At 46.3% G+C, this 25,740-nt stretch overlaps 2 protein-coding genes across 4 annotated transcripts; both read right to left on the minus strand.

Moving 5' to 3' along the window:
* LOC144018197 (major intrinsically disordered Notch2-binding receptor 1-like) lies at nt 1-6,669 on the minus strand. The gene is made up of 7 exons (XM_077520413.1): nt 6,530-6,669; nt 4,339-4,906; nt 3,259-3,734; nt 2,651-2,868; nt 1,551-1,780; nt 1,149-1,313; nt 1-1,040 (listed from the first exon to the last, which is right to left on the minus strand). Exons 2-7 carry the CDS (start codon nt 4,855-4,857, stop codon nt 849-851), a joined length of 1,800 nt encoding a protein of 599 aa, XP_077376539.1. The 5' UTR covers nt 4,858-4,906; nt 6,530-6,669; the 3' UTR covers nt 1-848.
* Nucleotides 6,562-25,646, minus strand: adamts17 (ADAM metallopeptidase with thrombospondin type 1 motif, 17). Of its 3 annotated transcripts, none has more exons than XM_077520407.1 (23): nt 25,299-25,646; nt 22,041-22,357; nt 21,589-21,760; nt 19,696-19,877; nt 18,701-18,784; nt 18,457-18,614; nt 17,281-17,324; nt 17,026-17,131; nt 16,637-16,777; nt 15,888-16,044; nt 15,266-15,367; nt 14,444-14,589; nt 13,145-13,314; nt 12,950-13,077; nt 11,780-11,900; nt 11,605-11,685; nt 11,141-11,304; nt 10,492-10,672; nt 10,262-10,400; nt 9,446-9,665; nt 8,697-8,849; nt 8,191-8,380; nt 6,562-7,713 (listed from the first exon to the last, which is right to left on the minus strand). In XM_077520407.1, the coding sequence occupies exons 2-23, from the start codon at nt 22,125-22,127 to the stop codon at nt 7,571-7,573; spliced, it is 3,069 nt and encodes a 1,022-aa protein (XP_077376533.1). In that variant the 5' UTR covers nt 22,128-22,357; nt 25,299-25,646; the 3' UTR covers nt 6,562-7,570. The 3 variants fall into 3 exon arrangements, with proteins under 3 accessions (XP_077376533.1, XP_077376534.1, XP_077376535.1); XM_077520408.1 differs by lacking the exon at nt 25,299-25,646 and adding an exon at nt 23,262-23,507; XM_077520409.1 differs by lacking the exons at nt 21,589-21,760; nt 22,041-22,357; nt 25,299-25,646 and adding an exon at nt 20,484-21,562.
* Between the last annotated feature and the right edge of the window lie 94 nt (nt 25,647-25,740).

A 25,740-nucleotide genomic window follows, 5' to 3' on the forward strand; every position in this document is an offset into this window, starting at 1 on the left:
TCATACGCAAACATTTATTAAATGCGGTCAAAATTAATAGTGTGATTAATCTGCGTTAATGAATGATTCATGCAATATTTTTTTATGATTAATTAGTCAACCCTTAAACTTTGACAGCACTAATATATATATATACATATATTATTTTTTTTTTGCTGAGGGTCAGTTTGTATTCGGAGATGTTGCTCATCTTTGTCAAGTTCAGGCCTGCGAAAACCTTTTGAGAGCGACAAAATAAATTTGTCGTTTAATGAACAGGAAGTTGTTTTCGAAAGGTCGCCATCGTAAAATTCGAGACGCTTGACGGCGCCCGGCGCGAATGAAATCGTTAACGGGTGACAAATGTCAGCCGACGCATGATGAAGGTCACGAAAAAAAAGAAAAAAAACACGACTGGAGGCGGGGCATCGTTGGCATGGCGACGCCGCAGCAAACGTCAAAAAAAGAAAAGAAAAAAAAAGTTTGATTGTGCAAAAGTCAACATTTTTTCTTCTCTTATTGGCAGAAGATTTGAAGTCCCGCCCCCACTGGAGTAAACAGGAAGTCTACATGCCATTCACGCATCCACCAATCAGAAGTGCATGTGGACTACTGAGAGGCGGAGTCAAGTCCCAAACACAGTCCTCTAAACATTCAAAAAGAGTTCGTGTTCAGGAAATGTGACATTCGCTATCAGCCAATCGGAAGTGTCGGTCCCCAGAGAGGCGGAGCCAAGTATGAAACAGCACGACACTACGGCTGCCCTACTTCCTGTTAGCATCAGCTCGCCAGCAGTTAGCGGATGACTCCGCAAGCTAGCCAGCTCGCCGCGGATGCGCTTGGCTACATCCAGGTTAGCATAAGCTAGCTCAGGTCTTCATGGCGCAGATGGGCACCACGATGACCAGGATGACGGCGAAGGTGGCGGCGATCAGGGCGGCCATCTTGCACGCCTTGGCCCTGCGGAACTCCGCCTCCCGCCGCTTCAGCAGCGAATCGTATCCCGGCGTGTGAACGTCCTCCAGCCAGAAGGCCAGCTTGTTGGCGGACGCGCACTCCGCCTATGCCAAAAAAAAAAAAAAGAAAGAGCGCGCAATGACAACGACTTGTTGGCTCGGCAAGAATGACCAATAGTTGAGCTTGTTGAAAAACGTGGCGGTGGTTGGTACCTGAAGGTGTGCGATGGCGCCATCTGCTGGTGTGGCTTTCAACTGCTGCACGTTCCAAGAATGCGCAGCGAGACGCACGTTGGAATAAAGCGGACTTCCGGCCGTCACGTGCGACGCGGCGGCCTTGGGCGGCGAGAAGTCGAAGCGGCGCTCTGGCTGCGGCGCCTGTGCGTGAAAAACGTGAAAAACGTGAAAAACGTGAAAAACGCGAAAAACGTTAAAAACGTGAAAAACGCGAAAAACGCGAAAAACGCGTGTTGGATTTCTGTCAACTCCAAATAGAAGTTGATGCAGATGGCCGCTTCATAACTTGACCTTTGATTTGATTTTATACACACAGGTCCTACACGTTTCTTTTCAAAGTAGACTTTTGAATTTGGATTTGAAACGACGTGCGCGTACCCCTTTGGTCTGCTGGTCGCCGTGCCGGCCGGAAAACGTCCTCCAGTTCCTCAACGCGTCGACTCCGACGCCCGCCGCGTCCTCGTGGAACGGGCGCGACGACGCCTTCTTCCGCCTCGGGCTGCGCTCGGCGGCGGCGGCGAAGACGTGCGGCGAGGAAACGTCGCCGGCCGCGTGCCACCGTTGCCGTGGGGACGACTCGGCCGTGTCCTGATGCCTGCCGTCACCATCTGCTTGGAGGTGGCGCAAGTCAAGTAGTCATTAGAATGTTAATCATATTTATGAAACAATAAGTCAAATTATTGAATCATTCATTCCAAATCATAACACTTAATGACATAATAATTCATTGTTCTAAAAATCAATGGAGAAGTCATTGAAAAATGGAAGCTCTCGTGAACAAACACTAACGACAATAAAGTCGGCCTTCAAACAAGATTGAACCGAAGTCACACTTGGGCTTTCGAATTGGGATTTTCAAAGAAGGCTTACGGCTTCAAATTTGAGATTCAAACAAGCATTCGTTCGCCTTTCGATTTGTATGGAGGACCAAAAGGGACAAAATGACATCCATCATTAAATGCTTCAATAAATGGAATGAAATAAACGTGTCATGAAATAATTCAATATATATAATTATTTCTGTATTATTTCATGAATTGATATTATCGATCAAACCAAGCGTCAAAGTTAGTGGGCGGGGCTAATGCACCGCAACACAGTGAGCAGAAAATAATCAAATAGAGAAATTATTTGTCATTTAATTCATTCATGACATTTAGTAAACATGGATTTATTTGTTTCCATATTTAATTAATCAATTCAACATTTCATTAATTCATTAATTAATGACACATTTATTTAATTATTTAACGGTATAATTTGCCACTTTTGGTGGTCAATAAATTTGAGATTTCATATTCGGGTTGTGGGTTGGGAAATTGCCAATTTCAAATTCAGGTTGCGCTTTCAAATGAAGGATTCGGGTTCAAAACTATTTCTTGAACTTTACAACAGAGAGAAAAAACCAAACCAAACCAAACCAAACGGTTTGCCTGATTTGTGTGTTTGTGTCGTGGAAGTTGCATTTTGGGACTCACGGGCGTTTCCGGCCGGCGCTCGAATCTTGCGGTCCAGCTTGTCGAGCTTGCCGAGGAGCCGCGAGACGTCGGCGCGCACGGCCGCCAGCGACGCCAACGTGCTCTCCACGTGGCTCATCCGGGTGGCCAGCTCGCCCACGCTGGCCTTCAGGTCGCCGCCGTCCGGCTGCCGGCGGACCGCCAAAGTCGCGTCGCCGCCGCCGCCGCTGCTGTCCGACCTGCAGTAAAAGCATAACTACATAAAAAAAAAGGGACCAAAATACTCATGAAAAGCAAATTTAATAGAAATCGACTGAAATACGGCAGAAAAGTTGAAAATGACTCTTCAGTTCCCTACGAGACTAAAATGCTCCCTTAAAGTCGTGTCAAAATGTGCCGAAATACTCTGAAACGCTTGAAAAAGTGAAAAAAATAAACAAACGACCTCAAAGTTAGCGGAGTCCTCTCGTCAAATATTTCTTTCAAGTTCGAGTGAATTTGAATGTCGGGAAATAATTTTGAAAAAAGGAAAAGGAACTCGTAAAGGACGGATTGCAATCGTTTGCTGCTCAATCCGAGCGCCGAGTTGTAAAAGCAGCCAACGAATCTGGCAGGCAAAAAAAACGTACCCGAGCGAGGCGGCGCTGTCGTAGCACGACGACGTCATCACACTCATCTCGTCCAGGAAGCGGAACATGTCGCTGATGTCGTCCGCCGTCGGCTCCGAGTCTTCGTCGGAGGCCGCCGCCCCCTCGCGGCCGCCGCCCTCCGTCCGGGTCCCGACGAACGCGCTCGACTCCGCCCCCGCCCACTCGGGGCCGCCGAAGCGCCGCTCGCGCTCGTCCGCGTTCAGGCTCAGGCTCTTGACGGGCGGCCCCCGGCGGGCGGCGGGCCCCCGGCGGGCGGCGGGCCCCCGGCAGGCGGGCCCCCGGCGCTCGTCCAGACTTTCGTGCTTGAAGCGGCGCCGCTCGTGAAGGCCCGGCGGCGCCCGGTACTGGCCGTTGTCGTACGCCGCCTCCGAGCTGCGGCTGAAGAAGGCGGCCGGCCCGTGACGGCGGGGCCCGAGCCCGGAACCCGGGACACGCCCATCGGAATCGGTCACCCCCTGCAGGACAAACACGGTTAATCTAACACTACTGTGGAGTTGATCTAACGCTACGTGAACAACACACGACTCAGGACTCACTTCCAAAAGAGTTCAAATCAACACCCACAAATGGACCTCTGCAATTTTTCAATTAATTATTAATAGTTTTAATTAAAAAAAAATAATTTTTATTTAATAATGGGGATAAAATGATAAATGGTGATGAAAAATGTTAAATATTTATGTAAAAATTTCAATTAAATCACATGATTAAATTTTGTAATTATTTAATTGTAAATTTAATAATAAAGTTTAGATTTTTCATTAAATGTAATGTTATTACATTTAATTTTAAATTAAAATTTTAAGTCGATTTCATTAAAGATCATTTCAAAAGTAATGAATTCAAATTGAAAATCAACCTCCATAAATGTAACTGCAATGTTTGTCCTGACAGCGACCAGTCGGCCGATTGTCCATACGCAGGCTAAAATTGATTTGCGACCAATCTGCCGCTTGGCTCCAATCGTTTGTTTGTTTTTTAGTCTGTGTCTTGACCGGCGACCAGTTGACACTTGAGCGTGAGCCGACACGCCGCCGCGCCGTAAGTTGCGGCACTGACCTGCGGGCGCAAGGCGGCCATCTTTTGGAAGTCCTTCCTCTTCTGCAGAGAGCAGCGGGGGCCCGGCCCCGGCCCCGGCCCCGGCGGGGGGCCCGGCGGGGGCCGGAAAGACGAGTGCGAGTAACGGGGCAGGCGGTGCGGCTTGCCCGGGGACGCCGCCCGGCCGCCCGCCTCCGGCGCCACTCCCGGGCAGGTGGGGTGCCGCCGGCCCCCCCGAGGACCCCCCTCGGCACGCCCCTGCTCCTCGCCGGCGCGGAGCAGCTTGAAGATGGCGACGACGTCCGCCGCCAGCGCGCGCCGCTCCGACGCGCCGTCCTGGACGCGCATCTGGTCCCGGAAGAGCGCGGCGGCGGGAAAGCGGGCGTCCGCGCCGGCGGCGGCCAGCAGGAGCTGCCGCAACTCGGCCAGGTGCGCCGTGCGCAGGCGCGCGCACAGCCACGCGCACGCTTCCCGCTCCGACACGTGCGCGTCCGCCGGGATGCGGCCGGGGAACAAAGACTCGTCCGGAGCCGAGTCCATGCCGCGTCCCGGTCAAAGACGGCTGCGCCCGCTGCGTTGCGCGCGGCCGCTTCAAAAAAGGAAACAAAAAAGAAAAGGAAAAGGAAAAGGAAAAGGCTTCCTCGCCGCTCGCTTCCCAACTGGAAGATGAGCCAGCAGTCAAGCGTCCTGACGTGACACGCGTCCACTTCCTGCCGTCAAAATAAGAGTGTCTCGGCGGAAAAGAAAAACAACAAGGCAAACGTGCATCCACATCATTTGTGATTCTGAGCCAATCCAATAAAAGGTTTCCATCTTTTGTTTTTGCTTTGTTTTGATGGGGTTCGGTTCCAAAAAATACCCGCAAATACCCGTTAGCTTTATGTCTGAAATTGATTCCAAATGTTTTAAGCCACACAGTTGATATACTTTTCTCACATTTCTCTCTTGTCTAAACATTCCTCAATTTTATAAAATTATGCATTACTGTTAAAAAAAAAAAAAAAAAACACAATCCATCGATGAAATTGTCACTTTTAGATTTATTTGAGTTCATCTGAAAAAACCTTTTCGTGAGGAAAATGACGCCATTTTTGTGCCGACAAAATTATCGCTGATGTACGGCATGTTGCATGAATCAAATGTTTTGTTTTGCTTGAACAGTTTCAGTGGAATCTCCCATGTGACAATTTGTTCCTAATCTCACATTTGCTCACGTTATTTCCACACAAATCCAAATGTGCAAAATGGCTGCTAAATGTCGTTTCATTCACATTATGACTTGATGACGCATTTTGTGGCTCTCGCAGACTCACAAGTCAACCTAATTTCTGTCATCACAAAAACATGCCCACAAGTTGAAATCATTGCAACTTCCAAGTCAAAATGTCCGCCACGCTGAAAACTCAATTTTTCCGTATTTTCGCCATTCGTGCTTCTTGATGCACGCGCACTTATTTACGGCAGCGAAGATATTGTTGGCAAACGGGAGAATCCATCTGGAGTTTCATCTCCCCCTGCTGGCGCCTCTGATGAAATGCTCATATGGCGAGGCAGTACCAGCCGCGCTCGCGTGCGTGCGTGCGACTGTCGCCCAAATGTTCCACAGACAGACGGACGGACGGACGGACGGCAGGAAGGTGAACGCAGAAAGTCGAGTGAGGTGACGTTGACGTGACACCAACACGTTGGCCCCGCCCTCCAGAGGCAAGCGAGAGCGTTGTAAAAAGAGCTGAGCGCTGACGGGACATTGTCATTTCCTGGGAAGGATGAACAAGTCGTCTGTTTGCTCAAAATAATTGCTGTGAGCATGAGCAGTGTCTTCACTTATGATTATGATGAATAACAGTACACGTTTCCAAAAGGTGTCTGATGTCCAGTCGTATCTGTGACTTGGCCCGGTGAGTGACGTGGGTGTCGAAGAAGGTTATCTGGCTGCGAATTGGCTCACGTCGGCCAATCGGCGAATTGAGCGCGTCTGCTCATTCATTTCGATTCGTTCGCGTTTGTTCGGCAAGGTGATGAAAAATGCGTTTGTCCATCAATTTGAACGAGCGCCGCTCGGCGACATCAAACGAGCGAGCGAACGTCCACGACGTGCCGCCAAGCGCCAAGCGACGCAATTGGTACATTTGCGGAGCGCCGCCACAAGTGCGTGAAAAGGATGTCTTGCGTTTGTGCAAATAATAAAAAGCGCATCTCATGTTGGACTCACCCTGACGGGGCATCGCAAGATGGAGGCGGGGCTTGAGGCTGGTCCGGAACTTTTATTTGCGTAGAGCACCATCAAGTACGTCAAGTACGTCAAGTACACAAAATGGCGGCCGACTAAACCAAATATCAACAACAATACACAAAGTCATCATCATCATCCATGTGTTAAATAATCACAAATAAAAACAAATATAAAAGATACAATAGCACCTTAGATAAGACGTTTGATCAGGGAGGGAAGGGAGGAGCAAAGCGATGACATCACATTGACGACATCAAAGTCAGACCCACTTGGTCCCGCCCCCCAACTTCCTGTCTGCAAACATACTCGCGTGATGTTTTTAGCCGCGTGTTAGCAAAGCGCTAATGTTAGCCGCATGTTGGCGTTTGTGCAGAAGCGTTCCGAGTTCTGCCGGCTCCTTTTCAACTTCCTTTTGTTTGCAACACGCTAAAGGTTAGCGCCAGTCGGCTAACGCGTTGTGAGGTATGTGGAGCACTTCCTGCTTCTGATGGAGGAGGTGGCGTCCATGTTAGCGACATTTGGCTACAATACAGTACAACAACCATTATTAACAGAGTAAAATGCGCTAGTATTATTCTTATTCTTATTCTTTAAATGTGTGCAATGTGGAACAAGCAGAAGTTGCAAACCAGAAGAACTCAGTAGCAGACGTAGAAGCAGAAAAACAACAAATAGAACCAGGCAAGACCGAAGCAGAAGCGGAACTGAAGAAAGTCAACTCGAAGAAGACGGACGCCAGCCAAGCCGGCGGCACAAGTCGAACCACCAAAACGTTTACAAGCAGCACAAAGACACAAAAGGGAACATTAGAAGGGCAAAAAATGTAGCAGCAGACAAATGAAATGAAGGAGAAGCACAAAAGTAGGAGCAGATGAGGCGGTTCCAGATGTTGTGCAATGGCGCCACCTGCTTTTTGGGCTTTTTGCTCGTTTTGGGTGGTACAGCAAAATAAAAAACCAAAACAAAAGTCCTACTGAACATTTTCAAGTCCTGTCCTTCCGTTCCCGGTTGGCGACTCGCTCACGAGGTCCTGGTGGCGTAAAAGTCCCTGCACGTCTGGCAGCAGCGTTGGTACCAGCGCATGTCCCGGCAAAGATTCTTCTCACGGATCACGCGGCAGTACACGGGCCACTGGTCGCCGGAACACTTGAACGTCAGGGCGGCTGAGTTGGGGGCAAACAAACAAACAAACAAACAAGGCGCATGACCGGCTGCCACAAGCGCAAAAATCGGAAGCAGAAGATCAAGTCGAGCCACAAGAAGGAGAAGCACAACCGTAAGAAATACAAGCGAATCACAAAAATGACAACACAAAGTAGAAGCAAAAGAAGAAATAAAGAAGAAGAAGATTTTATTATTAGGATTATTCATGAAATGACAAGATTTTGGCATTAAACATGAAAGAAAAAGTCAAAGTGCGGTTTCGAAGGCACTAAACAGAAACACGATCATCACCACGACCAGAAGAAGAAATAACGTCAGAGAAGAAGAAGACACAAGCAGAAGGTAAAATCGTCATCCGGGCAAGCAAAACTACAGGACGACAAACGTGAACAAGTCAAAGCATTGGAAGGCCCAAAACAAGCGGATGAGAAGAAAAAGCAAGCCAAGTCGGAGCAGAAGCGGCGCCGGGGGCGGACCTAGCCTGGGCGAGGTGATGGTGTTGCCGTTGACCCGGTCGACCTTGCGCCGGCAGTCGGCCTCGGGCTGGCACGGGCGATAGGTGGGCGGGCGCAGGGCGGGTGGGCACTCGTTGCCGTGGCGACCCGTCACCTTGTGCATGCACTGCACCGCTCGCGACTGCAGGCCCCGCCCACACGACGACGAGCACTGGCGACACACGCAAAAGACATCAAAACAAAAAACGCCGCTCGTTTGGACCAATCGCAGATCGCCACAGGTCCAAAAGAAGAAGAAAATAAGGGCAGACAATTTGTCAATTGACTTCATTTACAAGAAACAAAACATTTGTATTACTTTTTCTTTTCTTTTGAGTCGCACGGGTGAGAAAGGAGGCGACGCGTGCGACCAAACTGCCGCGTCTGAACGCGAATGCGGTTCGCCAACAAACCAGTCACGTCACCTGCAACGCGGTCATGCGACGCGTACGCAAAGATGCGATCACGCGATCGGCGCCGGTTCGCACCTTGGACCACTGCGCCGTCTTCCACTCGTAGCACCGCGACAGGTCCTGGCACGGTTCCTGGTGGGCGGGGCGCACCAGCGGATCGCAGCCGCCGCCGCCGTTGCCGCACGTGACGCTGCGAGTGCGCACGCCCGCCCCGCAGCCTTCCGAGCACTGAAACCACAACGCAAGAAATGCGGCCATTTTGATTTTGTCTCGCTTCTTTTCAATTCGGAAAATGACAACATTACATTTGCAAACGTTGACACGATTTCTTCCCTGAAGAAACGGTAGAAAATGTTCATTATTGCTTTATTTAGTTACTTGTTTTTTATTATTTTTTTTAAAAAATTTGTACTTTTGGAAATGACATTTTTCTTGATTTTAAATGATTTTTTATTCATTTTTTTTCTTTTTTTTTTATACACAATATGTGCTGTGTGTGTTTGTCATATAGACATGAGTCTGATCAATAAACTTGAATTGAAAAAAAAATATTTTATGATGATTTTATGACAAATAATATCAATTTACAGGATTCAATATTTCTTTATTTTGAGCATTTACATGTTTTAAATTTTAATATGTATTTTATATTGAATAAAATTGATAATTTGCAAGAAAAAAGTGCCACAAAAACATATATTTTAATATTTATGATTATTGAGAATAGATATTTTTCCCTTTTATTTCTTTCTTTTGGAGAGAGAGCTCAGCTTATCATCATCATCTCTTTTTTTTTTTTTGTCTATTTGTGGCGATCAAGCGACCTGCGACCACTCGGACGCTTCCCAGACGCTGAGGCAGAGGCGGCCCTCGCAGGCCTGCAGGGGGGGCGGGCGGGGCCCCGGGCAGCGGCCCCCGTCCCCGTCTTTCTCTTCCTCCTCGTCCCGCCAGCCGTGGCGCCGCTGCTGCGCGCACGCCACCCGCCGCCGCTGCGTGCCGGCGCCGCACGTGGTCGAGCACGGGCCCCACTCGCCCGACACCCACCTGGAAAAAAAAAAAAAAAAAAAGTACAAAAGGTCACACAAACAGACGCAGTTTTTTCATACAAGGACAATTTGAAATGAAATTAAAACATTAAATAGATTACATTCAAATGTTTTATTTAAAAAAAAAAAGTCAAACTAAAATTAAAATTCATAAAACAATTGTGTTAACGAACTCAAATAAAAACAAAAATGCTTTTCAAAAAATGAAAAACTCACTGAAACTACATTTGATGTTTACAAAACTAACTAGAATTATGGCAAAAATGTTCTTGGTTTTAGTCTGAATTGAAGTGAATTGAATGCATGAAATGTGATTTGATATTTGATATGAACTGCCAGAATCAGGACATTTGAAAGTGAAGTGACGTCATCGAGCAGCAGCCAACAGAAAAGCGTCAAAAGATGACGGCGCTCACATGCCGCTTTTGAAATATAAATACATTTTTTAAAACGAAAACTAATACTGAAATGAACTAAAAGTAAGAATTTATGAAATCACTCAAGCTAATAAAAAAAACATAAAAACGAATTGAAAACACAAAACAAAATGAAATGAAGATTGTAAAATGCTAATAATAATAATAATAATAATACCGGTATTGGCAGGGTTGTGTGTTGCACGGGCGGACTTGCGGCGGCGGCGGCCGATTGTCAGCTCGACAGAAGGAATCGTCCGCGGCCTCCGTCGACTTGTTGGCCACGCGCACGCACGACACCGACGTCGTCCTCTCGCCTGCGCAAAAACCAAAAAAACAAAAAAAAAACATTCCACATTTTGCCACAAAAGGTATTTGGTGCGGGTGATGATGCGTACGCGTGCGCACCTCCTCCGCATTGCGCGGTGCAGGCGTTCCAGCTGCTGTGCGTCCAGATGTAGAGTGGAGGATTGTTGTGGTCGTTTTGTTGTTGTTGTTGCGTTGTGGTTTGCTGGCGCTGTTGCGACGCGTTGAGGGCCAGCGTGTACTCGTAATGGATGCCGTACGTTTGGTCATGGAAAAGCAGCACCTGGCAAGACACAACCACAAATACATATTCAACAAATATGGAAACACAAGTGGACAAATAAATAAGTTTACAAATATGTGTAAAAATTCCAATATTTGATATTTTCCTTCAAACAAGAATTTTGCCGGAAAAAAATATTTGGATTGGCTTATTTCTTGTAGAAATGCCATTTTTCCCTCAGTAAAAAACACATTTTTTCAAAAGAATTTGAAATAATCTTCTTCTTATGTTGATATTGAACAGAATAAAATTCTAACAGCTGATTATTAGAAAAAATACATGACAAATAAAATGACTTTTATGTTGTTTGTTCACAACAATAAAAATATGAATGAAATGGAGAACAACTTCCTGTGTGACAAGACTTTGCACATTAGTATAAAAAAATCCAATCTTGAGTGGGAGCTAAAAAGTAAAAGTGCACGATTTTCTCTGTGCAAATATTGAGTGTCGTTGTGGTTTGTTTACCATGAGGTGCATGGGCGTGCGCGTGGGCCCCCTGGCCGACATTTTTTCCCACAATCCTCTGCGGACGTATCTGACGGTGGTGCCGGCCACCTGGAACTCGCCCGGGAGTTCGATCTTCCAGTCGCTGTTGATCGACTTGCCGGCGCCGTCGCCGTCTTTCAAGGCTGAACGCACGATCAAGGAAACACATTCACGTGGATCCACTTATTATATAAACGTGAAAAAAAATGACAATTGGCAAGAAGTGTAATTATTGCAAGAATAAATATGGTCAGTTTGACAAGTTACAGTTTTAGGAGATGGAAGCATCTTTTTTGCAAGCAGAAAAAATATTCCTTTTTTCGAAAGAAAGATCAAACAAAAGACAAAAGAAAGAAAAAAATGAAAACGAAAGAAAGAATGAAGGAAAAGGAAGGAAGGATGTGCGAAGCGGCGGCGTCCAGATGCGGCGAGGTGTTTGTTACCCAGAAAGCTGTGCGAAGGTTTGTCCTCCACCACTTTGATCCTTCGCGCCCCGGCGGGAATCACCAGCGCCTCCACGTAGCCTGACGACATGCGCGCACACGCGGCGTCCAAACGCAAAACGCAAAACGCAGGCAAAAACCGAGAGGACGAGCGAGTCCAAGCGGAAGTCGTTACCCATGCCGCCGGTGTGGTTGAAGTCTCCCCTGACGACGGTGCACGATCGGCCGTCTCCGTTGCAAACGCCGCAAACGTCTTCTTTGGACCAAGAGCCGATGATGCCGTCGCAGCCGATTTTCTCAACGACACAAACATTCACTTGGAACATCAAACATAAATGACAGGAAATGTCAAAATTTGCAAAACAAAACAAAAATTAACTGATTTCTACGACGGCGTATTAAGTTTAAAAACATCTTTTAGAGGGCGGGGGTAATACGCCGAGAAAAAAAAAAAAAAAAAGTCTTGTATAAGTCGGACGCTACATGGATTTCTCCTAACTTTTGGAGATTTTTTTTCTCACAAATTTGCCACTTCAGAAAGTAACAAATTTGGATTTTTTTCTTGCAAATTTGTCACTTTTAAAGTGGCAAACATTCTAAACTCGCAAATTTAGAGTTTTACTAATAAGTAATAACAATAATAATAATAATAGGATAAAGTAGTGTTTTCAGTATATGACTTTGAAATATGAGGGTCCGCCCACAAAGTCCGAATCAAGAATGAAGGTGTCCAAAAATAAGATGATTTTTGTCCATTTTCAAAGAGTTCATATGAATGGGTGACATCAACACGACCTTCCTCCATTAGCAACTTCCACATCCAACATTTAACGAGTATTTTTGCACTCTCCGCCGACAACGCCTTGCAAAACTTTCGACTTGTCCTCATCGACCTTCAACACGAGCGTACTGGATGAAGGTGCGTGCGTGCGTGCGTGCGTGCGTGCGCGTGTTGAAAGTAGGTCAAAATAAGACGCGGAGTGTTGTTTGTTGTATGTGCGTGTGATAATCACATCCATATTGGACACGCCCTTCTGTGTGTGTGCGCGTGTGTGTTAAGTGCTTCCAGATGCGCAGACAAACAACAGACAAAAAAAAAAAAAAAAAAAGTCACGTCCACTCCTCATCACGGTTATTCGATGATCCCTTTGCAAATTCTCATTTGACTTTGTTTTCATTTGCTTTTGACTTCCAAAATCCGTCAATTTCCGACTTTCAAATTCAAGTTGCAATAGGAGACTTCACCACTAGAAGGCCTCCAACCCCGAGAGCGCATTTCTCCATCAGAGAAGAAGAAAGAGAAAGCAAACGCTGACTTAGCTTAGCTTAGCTTAGCTTAGCATACCTGACACCTGCCGTTGACGCACAGGTCGGCGTCGTAGGGTCCGCACGGCGTCCCGTCCATCACCCGGTCGGCCATCAGCACCGAAAGGTCGCGACCCACCGGACTGCACAGCAACACGCACGGCTTCTCTAAACGCACGCACGCACACACGGATGAGCACACGCACACGGAACACGCACACGTGCAAAACGTCACCGTCGTCGACGACGGCCGTCAGCATGTGACTCTTCTTCTTGTCGGCGTGGCGGTCGTACGACAGACACTGAAGGTCTCGGAAGCTCGGCGCCCCCTTGGGGCAGGGAGGACCTTCGCAGGCTTTGTGCTCCACGCTGGCCTTCGGGCACGGATGCCCGCCCGGACCCGGCCTGTCCACACACGCACACGCGCACGAGCAAAATAAGGCCCGTTGTCATGGTTACGAGAGCCCATAGCGGCCATCGACAGCAAGCCGACGCTGTCAAAAAAACGCCGCCGCCACAATAAAAGAAAAAGTGGCTGGCTATCGATTTAGATTGATAAAATCAATTCAATTCACATTGTCAATTCAGTTAAAGGAATACTTGACTCATTAAACCATTTCCAGCAGTCAATTATTTTGTCTAGAATTAATGGAGTAACTTTCATGTACAATTAGTACCTTTAAAAAGTATTTTTTTTTCTACTTGCTGTCTGTCGACTGATGATGACATCACCTGTGGTAAGGAAGTAGGTAACTAACAACCAATTATGGCTCAGTTTACTGAGCAAACCCAGAAAACAAGTGAGCCATGATTGGTCGTTAGTTACCTACTTCCTTACCACAGGTGATGTCATCATCAGTCGACAGACAGCAAGTAGAAAAAAAATATACTTTTTAAAGGTATTAATTGTACATGTATAATAATGAAGTTATCAAATTCATTCTGGACAAAAACATTTCACTGCTGGAAATTGTTCAATGAGTCAAGTGTCCCTTTAAAAAATATATATATAAATAAATAAATAAAAATCAATATATCACCCAGCCTTACTTGGTGCATTAGTCAAAATATGAATATTTACATTTATAATCGAATGCAATACATTAATCATGTATCATGCATGTTTTATGGAACATGACCTGATCAAAACCACAAATAATAATAATTGAAATCAATGCAACCACTGTGCGATGTAAATAAAGTGGCATAAATCATCACATTTACATTCCTGTGGCCGATTTGATATCAACGTTCCAGTAGTTAATAAATCAAAACAAATGTACCTGTTTGATGTCCAATTCTGACCTAACTTCATTTACGGAGGGAAAAAAAGTTTCGATTCGTTGTTGTATGACTTGATATTGGGTTATGAAAAGGAATATGGATATTTTAGACGCAGCCTTATATTTTACGCTATGAAATCTATTCAAATAGCAACTGGATTTTTTTTTTCCTGTTAAAAATAAAGAAATAAATGTACGGCAGTTGAGGGCCGAGCGAGCGTGCGTGCGTGCGGGCGTGCGTGCGTACGTACGGCGGGTTGTCGCACTTGCGCTGCCTGAACTGGACGCCGGTGGCGCACGTCCGGCTGCACATGCTCCACGGACTCCACCCGCTCCAGTCGCCGTCCACGTGCTGCGGGATCGGCGTCTTGCTCACGCACTCGCCGGCGCGGCACCACTGACGCACATTCAACACACAATCAGAAAAAACACGATGGCACACATTCATAACGTACGTCTTGCTACCAACATCCCAGTGACTTTTGAGCTGGCCATATTGCTCCTCCCAAGAAACGTTCGATACATTCATGGTTTCCAAACTGGAAAATATTTGAGACACGACTTTTTCATTTATTCAAGATAAATCAATTGAAAAGAGCAGAAATGATGCTCAAGTCTGAAATGTTCTCCAATTTGGACCCTGTAAATGTATACGACGAGAAAGGTTTTCCTCCTGTTTTTTTCTGAATCAATATTCCCCTGTTTTTCTGAAGATTTTTTATGATAATTCAAAAATAAACAACTTCAAAAAACAAAGCCTTCCCCCAAAATGAGTCAGAAAAAGTTTTTTTTTCCCCCCAAGTGAATGCTATAATAGTAACTAAACTATAATATCATTTCATTAGTTTATATTTTGAAACATTTTTCTTATTATATATGTATTTTTTTTCATCATTTGATCAAATGTTATTTTAAAACAAAATCTAATATGATGCTGATGATGACAAACAAATTTGACTTCCAAACAAGCTCTGGGAAGCCGTCGTGCTCCGAAGTTGCACGCAAACAAGCACGTTGACAAACACGCGCGCTCGCACAGGTGAGCGGAGACGAGCAAAGCGAGCGAGCGCCACCTTGTCGGGTCCGCACTGAGTTCCGTCCAGAGGCGGGTCCAGTTTGGTCTTGCAGGAGGCGTCGCCCTCCACCAGGCACCAAAGGCCGGCGCACATCAGGTGCTGACAGACACACAATCAGCATCAGGGATCCGTCATGTGCTCATTTATTTCATACGTCCACTCGTGCATTCCTCTTATGAAGCCTAAAGGCAAGCGTGGAAGTATTTGCAGCAGTTTGCAACAGAGTGACTGAGTGAGTGAGTGAGTGAGTGAGTACGACTATGACAAAGTCGAGGCAAGACGTCGGATGTGTGACGAGACGCTCGCTCAACAGGACCAAGCAGCTGGTGACATCTGGTGAACACATGATTATTGGGACAGCCAAAGCCATTCCTAAGATGAGCGCATGAATGCTGACATGACGGACACAAGAATGATGCGTGGATGAATACGAGTTGACGTGACGAACGGACGTAGGATGGATGAGAACGTGAATGTCGAGACGGACATGCAAGAAAGGACATATTCATGACGCCCATTCATGTGTTCACCGATGCATCCACGACGTGCTCATCTATTCCGTTTATGTGCTGATCCGCCAAAGACGAGGAAGGAAGGAAGGAAGAAGCAAAATGTGCACCTCCATGTCTGCGCAGAAGGTGGCGTTGTTCCCGAAGAGGATCTGACACTGCTCGTCCACGCTGTAATGCATCCCGGGAAGCTTGTGGGGGAGGCGCGGCTGGTCGCGACTCCTCGGGTGCGTGTGCGTGTGCGTCAGACACGCGCTCGACTTGGACCTGACGGAGCGACACACACGCGTGCGACAAACGTTGGCTGGGACACGCCGCCACCTTCAAAGCGCTCAACTTGCATCAACGGGCCGGGACGGGCCGCTATGCAAATGAGGGAAGAACACTCTTGATTTTTGACTCCGTGTACGTTGCACTCAAAGTGCTCAAAGTAAATACACAAGTAACTATGACATGCAAATGAGCACACAAGTTACACGGCAAACAGCGCTGGAAGAAGCAAATGAGTTGAATATGAAACCATGGAGGCGGTCCTCATAACATATGCAAAACGGTGAGCAACAATATGTAAATGAGCCCGTGGCTAAATGCAAGCAATTCAGAAAGCACTAAAATGACATCACGAGTGAGTGAAAACTCATGCAAACCAGCCAGTATTAATATGGGAGTAATGTAGTACTTGTATGCAAATGAGCCCCTGCCAACATGCCAACCAGTTCATACTTCAATGCAAACTAATGTGGTATGCAAATGAGGGAATAAGGCGCCAATGAAGCGCTAAAACTTGAGCAAGACTAAAATGCAAATGAAATGCAAAAAGCGAGCGATATGCAAATGAGGACGGATGTCAGCCAATCACCTGAGGAACTTCTCCAGGTCGTCGCGGCTGCACGCCGACCAGGAAAGGTCGCTGGGGTTGCGACCCTTCACCCACTCGCCGGACATGATGTAGGCGTGGCCGCTGCACGAGGCGTGCTCGTCGTCGTGGCTCATGCCCACGCTGGCGAGCGCACAAACACAAACACGCACACAAACACAAACACACGCGCTGTGACAACAAGAACTCCCAAACTCCCATCTTGGTTGTTTTTTTTGAGTTGTTGTCCTTGATGGCCACGTGACTTCAAATATTTTTGGTTTCCATGAAATGTCACCTCTCACATGTTGCCGAAAACCAATGAAAAGAGCATTTTTTTGTATCCAGCGCCCTCAATAAGCTTGCTTGTGATTGGTGGAGCGCGAACTCACTTGTGTCCCAGCTCGTGCGCGATGGTGAAGGCCAAGTTGAGGCCGTTGTCCTCAGCCAGGACGCACTTGCGCTTGGCGCTGCACACGCCGCCCAGGTACGCGATACCTGCGCGCGCACAAAAGGCCTGCTAGCCACATGCTAACCAAGCGCAGGCCACGCGGCTCAAAAAGACGGGTACATTTCAAAACAAAAACTGAAATACAAACATGCACCAAAACACATATAAAAAAAAAAACGCCATCGAGTCCGCTTACCAACCGTGTCGCACGGTTCCTCCTTGTGCACGCAGAAGTCTGTCCTGAACATACACAAAACACAAAGTCGGGAAAAGGAAGCACGATGCCGTCTGGGACGGCCATTTTCATGATCGGATCTACTGGCCTAAACATGGCGGAAATGATGCCTGCATGACAACAGCCAATCACGGAGCACAAAGCTTTGTTTTGTTTGTTTGTTTTTGTCTTCCCCTTCTGTGAAGAATGAAATCTCGTCTAGATTGTGGATTACAAGCTTCACCTGAGACGACAAAAAGCACCTCGGACTAAAATCTGGATCCTTGTGGATGGAACTAATAAGAACAATTCAATTCAATGAAACCAAATCAAACTTAAAGGGATATTTGACTCATTGAGACTTTTTCAGCAGTAAAAAGTGAATTTTTGTCCAGAATGAATTGGATTATTTTTCATGTACAATTAGTACCTTTAAAAAGTCATTTTCCGCTTGCTGTCTGTCGACCGATGATGACATCACCTGTTCTGAGAAAGTAGCTCATGACCAAACCCAGAAAACAGGTGAGCCCTGATTGGTCGCTTTGGACATTTTGGATGTAAAACTATTTCACATGAAATTTTCTCTCATCTTTTTGTGATGAAAAACAACTTGCCACATTCCAGTTCATATATCAACAAGTGGCTACGATGGCTCCATGCTACGAGCTACGAGCGTTAGCCAGCACAGTCGGATGAACATTATTGCTGGACCGTTATCGCCGTTGGATGCATGTTATTAGAACTAGACTTCTTTTCTTTTCTTTTAAACCTTTTTTTTTTAAACCGCGTGACTCCCCCACCCGTCTTTGTGCATGTTGAGATTTGAAAGGGGGCGTGTCACATGATTTGACAAAATCAGATCATTTTTGTTCCTCAACTAAAGCGTCCATAAATTTGAGTCCACTTTTTATGAAGTCCATTTTTGTCTCATCTTCCTGAGTGGACGAAAATGCATACTGATTTATTTCTTGGGAGTTATTGTTTATTAATGAGGGTTTTAGTCGGTGAGAAAAAGATTTCTGTGAAGTTTTCAATCATTGAGGAACCGAACACGACTTGTGACGAGAACCGGCCCGCCCGTCCGCCCGTCCGTCCGCGGGACCGACGACAGACGAGCCGGTTCCGTTCTGGCTTCTGACGCCGACCAAGTCAAACCACCTGGTGACGAGCACGGCGGCGTCGACGGGCGGGACTTGGTGGCGTCCTCCGGGCAGGTGATTGCTTCCCAGGTAGCGCTGCCCTCCAAATTCCTGATGCTGCCACTGGCAGAAACTCTCCAGGGAACGTTCGCCGTGGTGGCCCACCAAAAGCTTCTCCTGATGACACGCACGCACACGACAATCCGCAAATGACAAATGGGCAGAAGCGGGAAGCTTGAGGACGTTTTCAAGGTGACACTCACAGGGCGGCTGTGAAGCAAAACCAACTTGGTGACACGAATGTTGATCCTCACGCCCAAACTTTGGTGCTGGAACATGTTGTACACCTGACACACACACACACACATATCGTAGTGTTCATGTCAGCCGCCATTTTGAAACTTGGTCTCACTTTTAGTCCGTTGTCAATAACGCTTGTTATTCAAACTCATCCTGTTTTTATACAGTCCATTTTTAGTCCATCTATCTACAAGTATTTCACATCAAATTTTCACACTATATATATATATGACTGGATAACCGAGATAGGCCAAGACTTTTGAGGTCACGAGGCGGCCATATTGCTCCTCCCAAGAAACGTTTCTTGCCATACCATCGCATACGTTTACAGTATGGAAATTGGAGACGAAACAGCATGATTGATGGAATTTGACATTTATTAAATAGAAACAAGACAACTTCAGACATGTTACAACTTGTCTTAAATACATGTAGAAATTAGGGCTGCAGAATATATCGAAAAAATCAACGATATTGCGATATTGGCCCATGCAACATGCGTATCGCAAAGACATGCAATATGTTACATATGGAATTTTATGCTTTCATCTGAATTTGTCCAGTCAGCCGCTAACTAAAATGTGCACCGCCATCCAATAATTATTGAGAGCTCATTATAATTAATGAACTAAGATTATATTGAGTTTGCTTATTTTGATGCATGAATAAAATGTTTTTCTTTCATTGGATAATAAAAAAGTCATTTCTTTATATATCGCAATAATATCGATATCGCTATATTCGGCAACTATATTTTTCCAATTATCATGCAGTCTTAGTATAAATGATATATATGCTTAATGATGTTTACAGGAGGAAACTTTTTGGATGAAAGAATGATAAAAGATGCCTATGCCAAATCTAATGTTTGGCTCTCGGGAGCCGACCAATAAAAGTCTGGTGAAAAACGATTTTTTGCTGACGCAATGAAGAGTAACGGCGAGCGGCGAGCGCTCACCATGTTGATGACGGTCAACAAGAACCTCTTGGCGGCGTCGGGGCCGTGGTAGCGGACCATGCTGGAGTCGGCCACCAGCAGCGTTTCCACCGTGTACGCGTCCTCCAGGCCGATGGCAGCGCGCTTCCGCCGCCGCTCCTCCGCGACCTTCCAACTCTGCCAACTCTGCTGCTGCTTCTCGGCTGCCAACAAACGCACGCGACACGCGTGTTGATTGGCCAAAAGCCGGCAATCTAATTCCAGTCGGCGGCTCATCGATACCGATATCGACATTTGGATTGATCCGCCCATTTTTTTTTTTTTTTTTTATGTCTGCGCACGTTTTACATGAAGTGATGACGCAAACCTGGACGCACACGCACGTTCTTAATTGAACACACACTCACTGGCGTCCGTCTGAGCCGCTTGTGAACATGTGGAAAGTATTAAGAGTGTGCGCGTTTGCGTGTACGTGTATGTGTGTGGTCTTGACTGAGGGGGCTTATGTAACTCTTGCGGGGTCAAGCTGCTTTGCAAATGAGCGTGTCCTCGTGCTCGTGCGCGCGTCTTGTAAAACGAGCGCCGATGACGAGCGTTCTCTCGTTACAGTCTGCTCGCATCCACTGGAAACGGGCACAAATCCCGGCTTACACTTTGACGTCTTTCTTCAAGGGCCGAGTCATGTTTGTTCACACGCAAAGTGCCGAGTCATCATTTTACATCTAAATCACATCTTTGAAAGCACCGAGTCACATTTTTAACATTCAAGCAGCTGAGTCATCCTTTTCGCTCTGCAAGCGCCGACTCACATTTGTTACACCAGCGTTGACTTTGCACTTTTGAATCCAAACAGCGGAGCAAAAGCGCCGAGTCACATTTTTTCATTCAAGCAGCAATCTTTTTCCCGTTTGAAGCTTGCAATTGGGGTCAAGTGAGCGCAGTGAGACATCCAGCAGAGGGCGCTGTGGAGCAAGAACGCTTCTTCTTGAGCCAGATGGAAGCAAGCCTGCCATCTACAGGATGGGAGGTGCTAAAGAAAAGCTTCTTCATCCGGTGCATGTTTATGTTTCGCTTCACATGCAAGCAAGTACCTGTTCTCGATCCTGATGAGGAGTGTGACGATATAACGATATATCGATATGGAAATAAATCGGGACACTTTGTGTCCTGATAGCTTCTTGATACACCTACGCAAGTATGGCGATATTTGTAGTTCAGATCCAGCCACTCCAACAGCTCCATTGTTCATGACTTATTGAGCAATGACTTGGCGGGCCACTAGGGGGCTCCTCACATGAGTGGCGGGGAAATGGGCGCAAGTCTTCAGGCGAAGAAGACGACTCATCGGCGCACTCTGACTTGTGTTTATCCATCCAGCAATTCACTCACTTTTGCATACATTTCTGTGGAAAATATGGATTATATCTTCAATTTCAACATTTTAAAACACGTCTTTTTGACATGTTGCATGACACTAATGTTTACAAATGTGTTGACAGACAGTTAAGATGATTTGCGTTTCAGCCACTGTTCATGCTCCTTTTTAAAGCTTGATTCTGTTTGGGTTTTTTTTTGTTCCCGTTTCTGCCCACGTTCCTCGTCCTCACGTCCATATTGGTGTTCATGATCCTTTTCCAGTTTCTGTTCCTGTCCTTGTTCAAGTTTCTTTGGTTGATTCGCGTTCCTTTTCTGTTTCCGCCCCGTTCATATTCCAATTCCTTTTCCTGCCTATGTTCCTGTTCTTCTTTCCGCTCGTTCATTTACAAAATCCTCTTCTGTTCCTGTCCCTGTTCCGTTTTGCTGCCACTTCCCTCATCTTGGCCTTCTTGTCATTGGCAATTCCTGCTCCTGCGCATGCCGCCCTGTGCATGATCCTGTTTGTGTTTGAGTGCATCGCTTGTGGCTGCGGCTGACCTGGTCTGCGTTGTTGTTGCCGTTCTCCAACGTGCTCCGCCTCCCGACGGGACCGCTGCCGCAGCAGCTGATGTTTGATTCCCGACAGGCTCGCCAGCCAACTCTTGTTGTGCTTCTGCTCCTCCAGAGGACGGACAAACAGAACCTCGCCGCCCACGTGGATCAGACCCGTCTGGAACAGGAAACGGGACCGCATGGAACGATAACGGCAATATCGTGATATTAAAGCTGCCACGCTATATGAAAAGCAGCACATTTTTGTCACAAAGAAACGCAACATTTTGCCAAGTCATGCGTAGACGTCAGAGGTGCCGAGTCATGTATTTTACGTACAAAATCCCAAGTCAAAACCTCTTTTTTTTTGGGTCGTGTCTGCCAAACTTTGGATCCGCCCACAAAAACCTGATCGGGTCGGACCAGGGTGATTTCTTTTTGTGTGTGTGCGTGCGTACCAGGCCTCCGCAGGCAGTGAGGGACACCAGCGATCCGGGTCGGTCCAGGACCGAGCCCGAGTAGAGGCAGAGCCGGTTCCGGTCCATCCGCACGCGCTGGGGCCGCGTGGTCCCGGCCCGCCGTTCCTCCACCAGCAGGTGCGTCGCCAGCGGGCCGCCATCGCCGTCATTTCTGCTGGCGTGGAGCCGCAGGGTCCGCCCGAACGCCGGCAGCGCCACCAGCAGGCGGTCGCGCTCGCCGGGCGCCGACAGCAGCGTGGGGAACACCTCCGCCCATTCCTCCGCATACGCCTCGCCGCCCACGCGGACCAGCGCCGCTGAGGAAAACGCAACGCAACATCAACTCACTCACATTTGACTTGTTTTGGGTTTTTTAAGAGAAAGCAGACATTTTGTTCATAGTAGATTTTTCAATTAGAACTATACGGGAGCGCAAAGGATTTACATATTTGTGCTATTTGAAAATTGAAATAAATATAGTTCCCTGAAATTTCATAAAAAGGTTTTCGATGGACCTTTTTAACAGCCATCAGATTTTGAAAATAAAAGGCCGATAGCGATATTTGTCAAAATGCACAATATCGGCGCCGATAATCGATCAGTCAGGCCGATTATCGGTCTATCCCTAGAGATAAGCAAAATACTTTGGAGCCTTTTAAACAAAGTTAAAAGGACACTTTCAGCACTCTAATCGCGACCAATCAAATGATGGCTACTTTGCTAGAGAAAAAAAAAAGAAAGGTGGTGCAAATGGAGCAATGAGACGAGCCCCGGCCCGACATCTTGCTACTTTGATCCATGTCACCTGCCCAGCAAAAAAATAAAAAATAAAATAATCATTAAAAAATGCTACGCTAGCTAATGACAACGACAACGCAAAAATTCAACTTTTTATATGCCTTTATTTTCCCTTCTTCAGACGAGACCAACCGATGGTGACGTCACCAGTCAATCACTCAATCCATCCATCAGTCGGCCAGAAATTTGAATTTTCCTCCCCGCAAAATGGTCGCTTGTAAGTTGGAACAAAGCTTCGAGCGTCGAGTCGAAAGTACACACGCGAGTTTCATAAGTTGTCAAGTCTCATTTTCAGGTGCTTTCCCCCCCACCAAAAAAACAAAAAAACAAAAAAAACAAAAAAGTATTTGTACTCCGTTACTTGGCAGCCAGCAGTACACAACAAGAAGACGCCACACCGCACCGCACGCCAGCCAAACTTACCCGACACTTCCGCGCACAACAGCGCCACCAGCAGGCGCGCCACACGGCCGCTCTGCATGCCGAAGCCAACAACCGGACCGGGACCGGGACCGGGACCGGGACCAGAACCGCTCACCACGACCGGGACCACAACCGGGGACTCGGGCGTTCGTCGACGGACCGGCGAGAAGCACCAGCTCGAGTCCGCCACTTTTTTTTTTTTTCTTTTTCTCTCTCTCCCCCAAAAGTGGCTCAAATGGAGCAGGACGTGGACACGCCCACACCAGTCGGCTCCGCCTCCGCGCTATGACGATTGGCCTGCTTCCGCTTTGGTCCACAGGACAGCGCCGCCACTCATTGGCCGGCCTGGCTTGTCAGTCAGGGCGGGGCGGGAAGTGAAACCTTACACGTGGTCTGCGGCGGGGCTTTTTTGGGGGGGCGGGGGTCGTGTTCGCCGCGCGTGCGTGTGCGCATGCGCAGCGGATCGAAATCTTTTAGATTACATAAAAAAATGCCGTGGGATCCATTTGATGATAGTTTTATCACATGTTGTCATACTAAAATTAGAAAACAATCGATTTTGTACTGTTGTTTTTTTAGTAGAGTTGTTAGGATGATTTGGGTGCATTTTATTTATTTAGTCGACCAAAATAAATCCCAAAAAGTTCAGTATTAGCATTATTTACTGAACTATGTCATCAACAAGTACGAAACCCCGTATTGGTGTGTGTGTCAGTTTAAAGAAATAATAATAATAATAATTATAATAATAATAATAATGTGACCGATACAGGAAGTGTGTCGTTTGAATGTGCTGTGCCAAATCGTGTTTATACGGAAACAAAACGGCATCAAAATGTTGTGTGTTTGTTGGATGTACATGAAATTGTTGTTTTTGTTGTTGTTTGTTTGTTTTTTTGCGTTGTTATCAAACTTGAATTGACCCAGCACTCTAATGGCGCAATTAATTAATTTTGTGCAATTAATTTTTTATTTATCGCTTGACAGAACTATGCAGTCAAAGACTGAATAATGACCTATTCTCCCCGAGTACCAAATAATTGCATATTATCGTTTTTTTTTTTTTGGTTATTAGTTTTGATTTGTTTATTTGCGTAATTAATCAAGGGGCAAGTCGAACGACGTATGAGGAGGCGGGGGTGTCGGTAGATGTGGTGGGGCTGCCAGATGGTATCAGGGTCGCCTAACGAACACGTCCCGCTACAGGATTGGCCGGAAATGATCCAGTTGACGGTAAACATTGGAAAGAAAATATGAAATATGTCACTGAAATAACAAAAATGTATGGATTGAAATTGTAAAAACGTAAATAAACCTAAGAATATAATTGAATACATAATAAAATAGATTGAATACACAAAATAATTAAAATATTGTCAGTTTAGATTGTTAATGTGTCCCTATTTTCATTAAGATTGTTTTTTTTTTGTTATTGTGAATGATAGAACCAAACCGAAGCTAACTTTGTTAGCGCTGCTGTACTGGAAGGCGCTTCAATCTATTTTTTTAACCCCACTCTCGAAGTATTATGCTTTTAGATTTTTAGATTGATTTACGTTTTTACAAGTTTAGTCCATGAAATGTGTTATTTTGAACAATTGTAAACGGACCATTTCCAGACAATCCTGTAGCGTGACGTCATCTGCAGGCGACCCCGATACGATCTGACAGCCCGATCGCATCTTATATGTCTTATAGCAAATAAATATCTTACACCGACGGCAGGGGTGCAGTTTGCGGCACAACACCGGAAACGCATTTGATGTGTGGAACCCGGAAGTCCGTGACATCATCTTCCCCATTGATATCGTGACATGGATTTCGAAACAGCGATTGACCAATCAATCAGGAGTCACTCACAGCAAAATAGCACCAGCAGGAGTTGCCGGTCAGGCCAAATTATCACTGCCAACTGTTGCTCGGCCATGACAACATCAGTCTCGTCACAACAGTCACCTCACAATCGTTTCTCTCGTAACATTTCGAAGCAGAAAAAAAATAAACGAAGAAGAAGAAAAATAAACACACGGTACTCACCAGAGATGATTAGACGAACTCCATTCTCGTTTGCTAGCAATGTTGATGCTACATTACATCGTTGTTGCAACTGTGAAATGGTGACTAGTTAAATCCGCTAATGTTGAAACAAGCTAGCCAACAACAGGCGTTGTCCGACACCTCTTCAGGCGATGCTGCTTTAGTGGCGTAGAAGAAGAAAATTTAACAGGTGAAGAAAATCGTCCTTAAAAGGGAAGTGTAATATGCTCGAGCTAAATAAATGAAGGTCTTGCTTCGTTTCCCAACTTGTGCCAAATAAAGACATAATGGAAGATCATATCAAGGCTCGTTTTTCAATTTCCAATTGTAAACGAGACCTCGTTCAGATTCAATGGGAATGGCGACTGCAACACTGCCTCCTCGTGGACGGAGGACGAACACGTGGATTTCTGACGACTTTGAGTGAGCTCTTGAAACAGTG

Source organism: Festucalex cinctus, chromosome 4 (assembly GCF_051991245.1).
Source record: "Festucalex cinctus isolate MCC-2025b chromosome 4, RoL_Fcin_1.0, whole genome shotgun sequence".
Taxonomy (NCBI): domain Eukaryota; kingdom Metazoa; phylum Chordata; class Actinopteri; order Syngnathiformes; family Syngnathidae; genus Festucalex; species Festucalex cinctus.

Excerpts from the sequence above, each read along its gene's own strand:
- LOC144018197 (XM_077520413.1), bottom strand. The coding sequence starts at position 4,857 with ATGGACTCGGCTCCGGACGAGTCTTTGTTCCCCGGCCGCATCCCGGCG. Across the intron at positions 3,735-4,338 it reads TGGCCGCCTTGCGCCCGCAG|GGGGTGACCGATTCCGATGG; the intron begins GTCAGTGCCGCA and ends TTTGTCCTGCAG. Across the intron at positions 1,041-1,148 it reads GCGCCATCGCACACCTTCAG|GCGGAGTGCGCGTCCGCCAA; the intron begins GTACCAACCACC and ends TTTTTGGCATAG.
- adamts17 (XM_077520408.1), bottom strand. The coding sequence starts at position 23,319 with ATGCAGAGCGGCCGTGTGGCGCGCCTGCTGGTGGCGCTGTTGTGCGCG. Across the intron at positions 16,045-16,636 it reads GACCTGGAGAAGTTCCTCAG|GTCCAAGTCGAGCGCGTGTC; the intron begins GTGATTGGCTGA and ends TCGCTCCGTCAG. Across the intron at positions 8,381-8,696 it reads AGACGGCGCAGTGGTCCAAG|TGCTCGTCGTCGTGTGGGCG; the intron begins GTGCGAACCGGC and ends GTGTGTCGCCAG.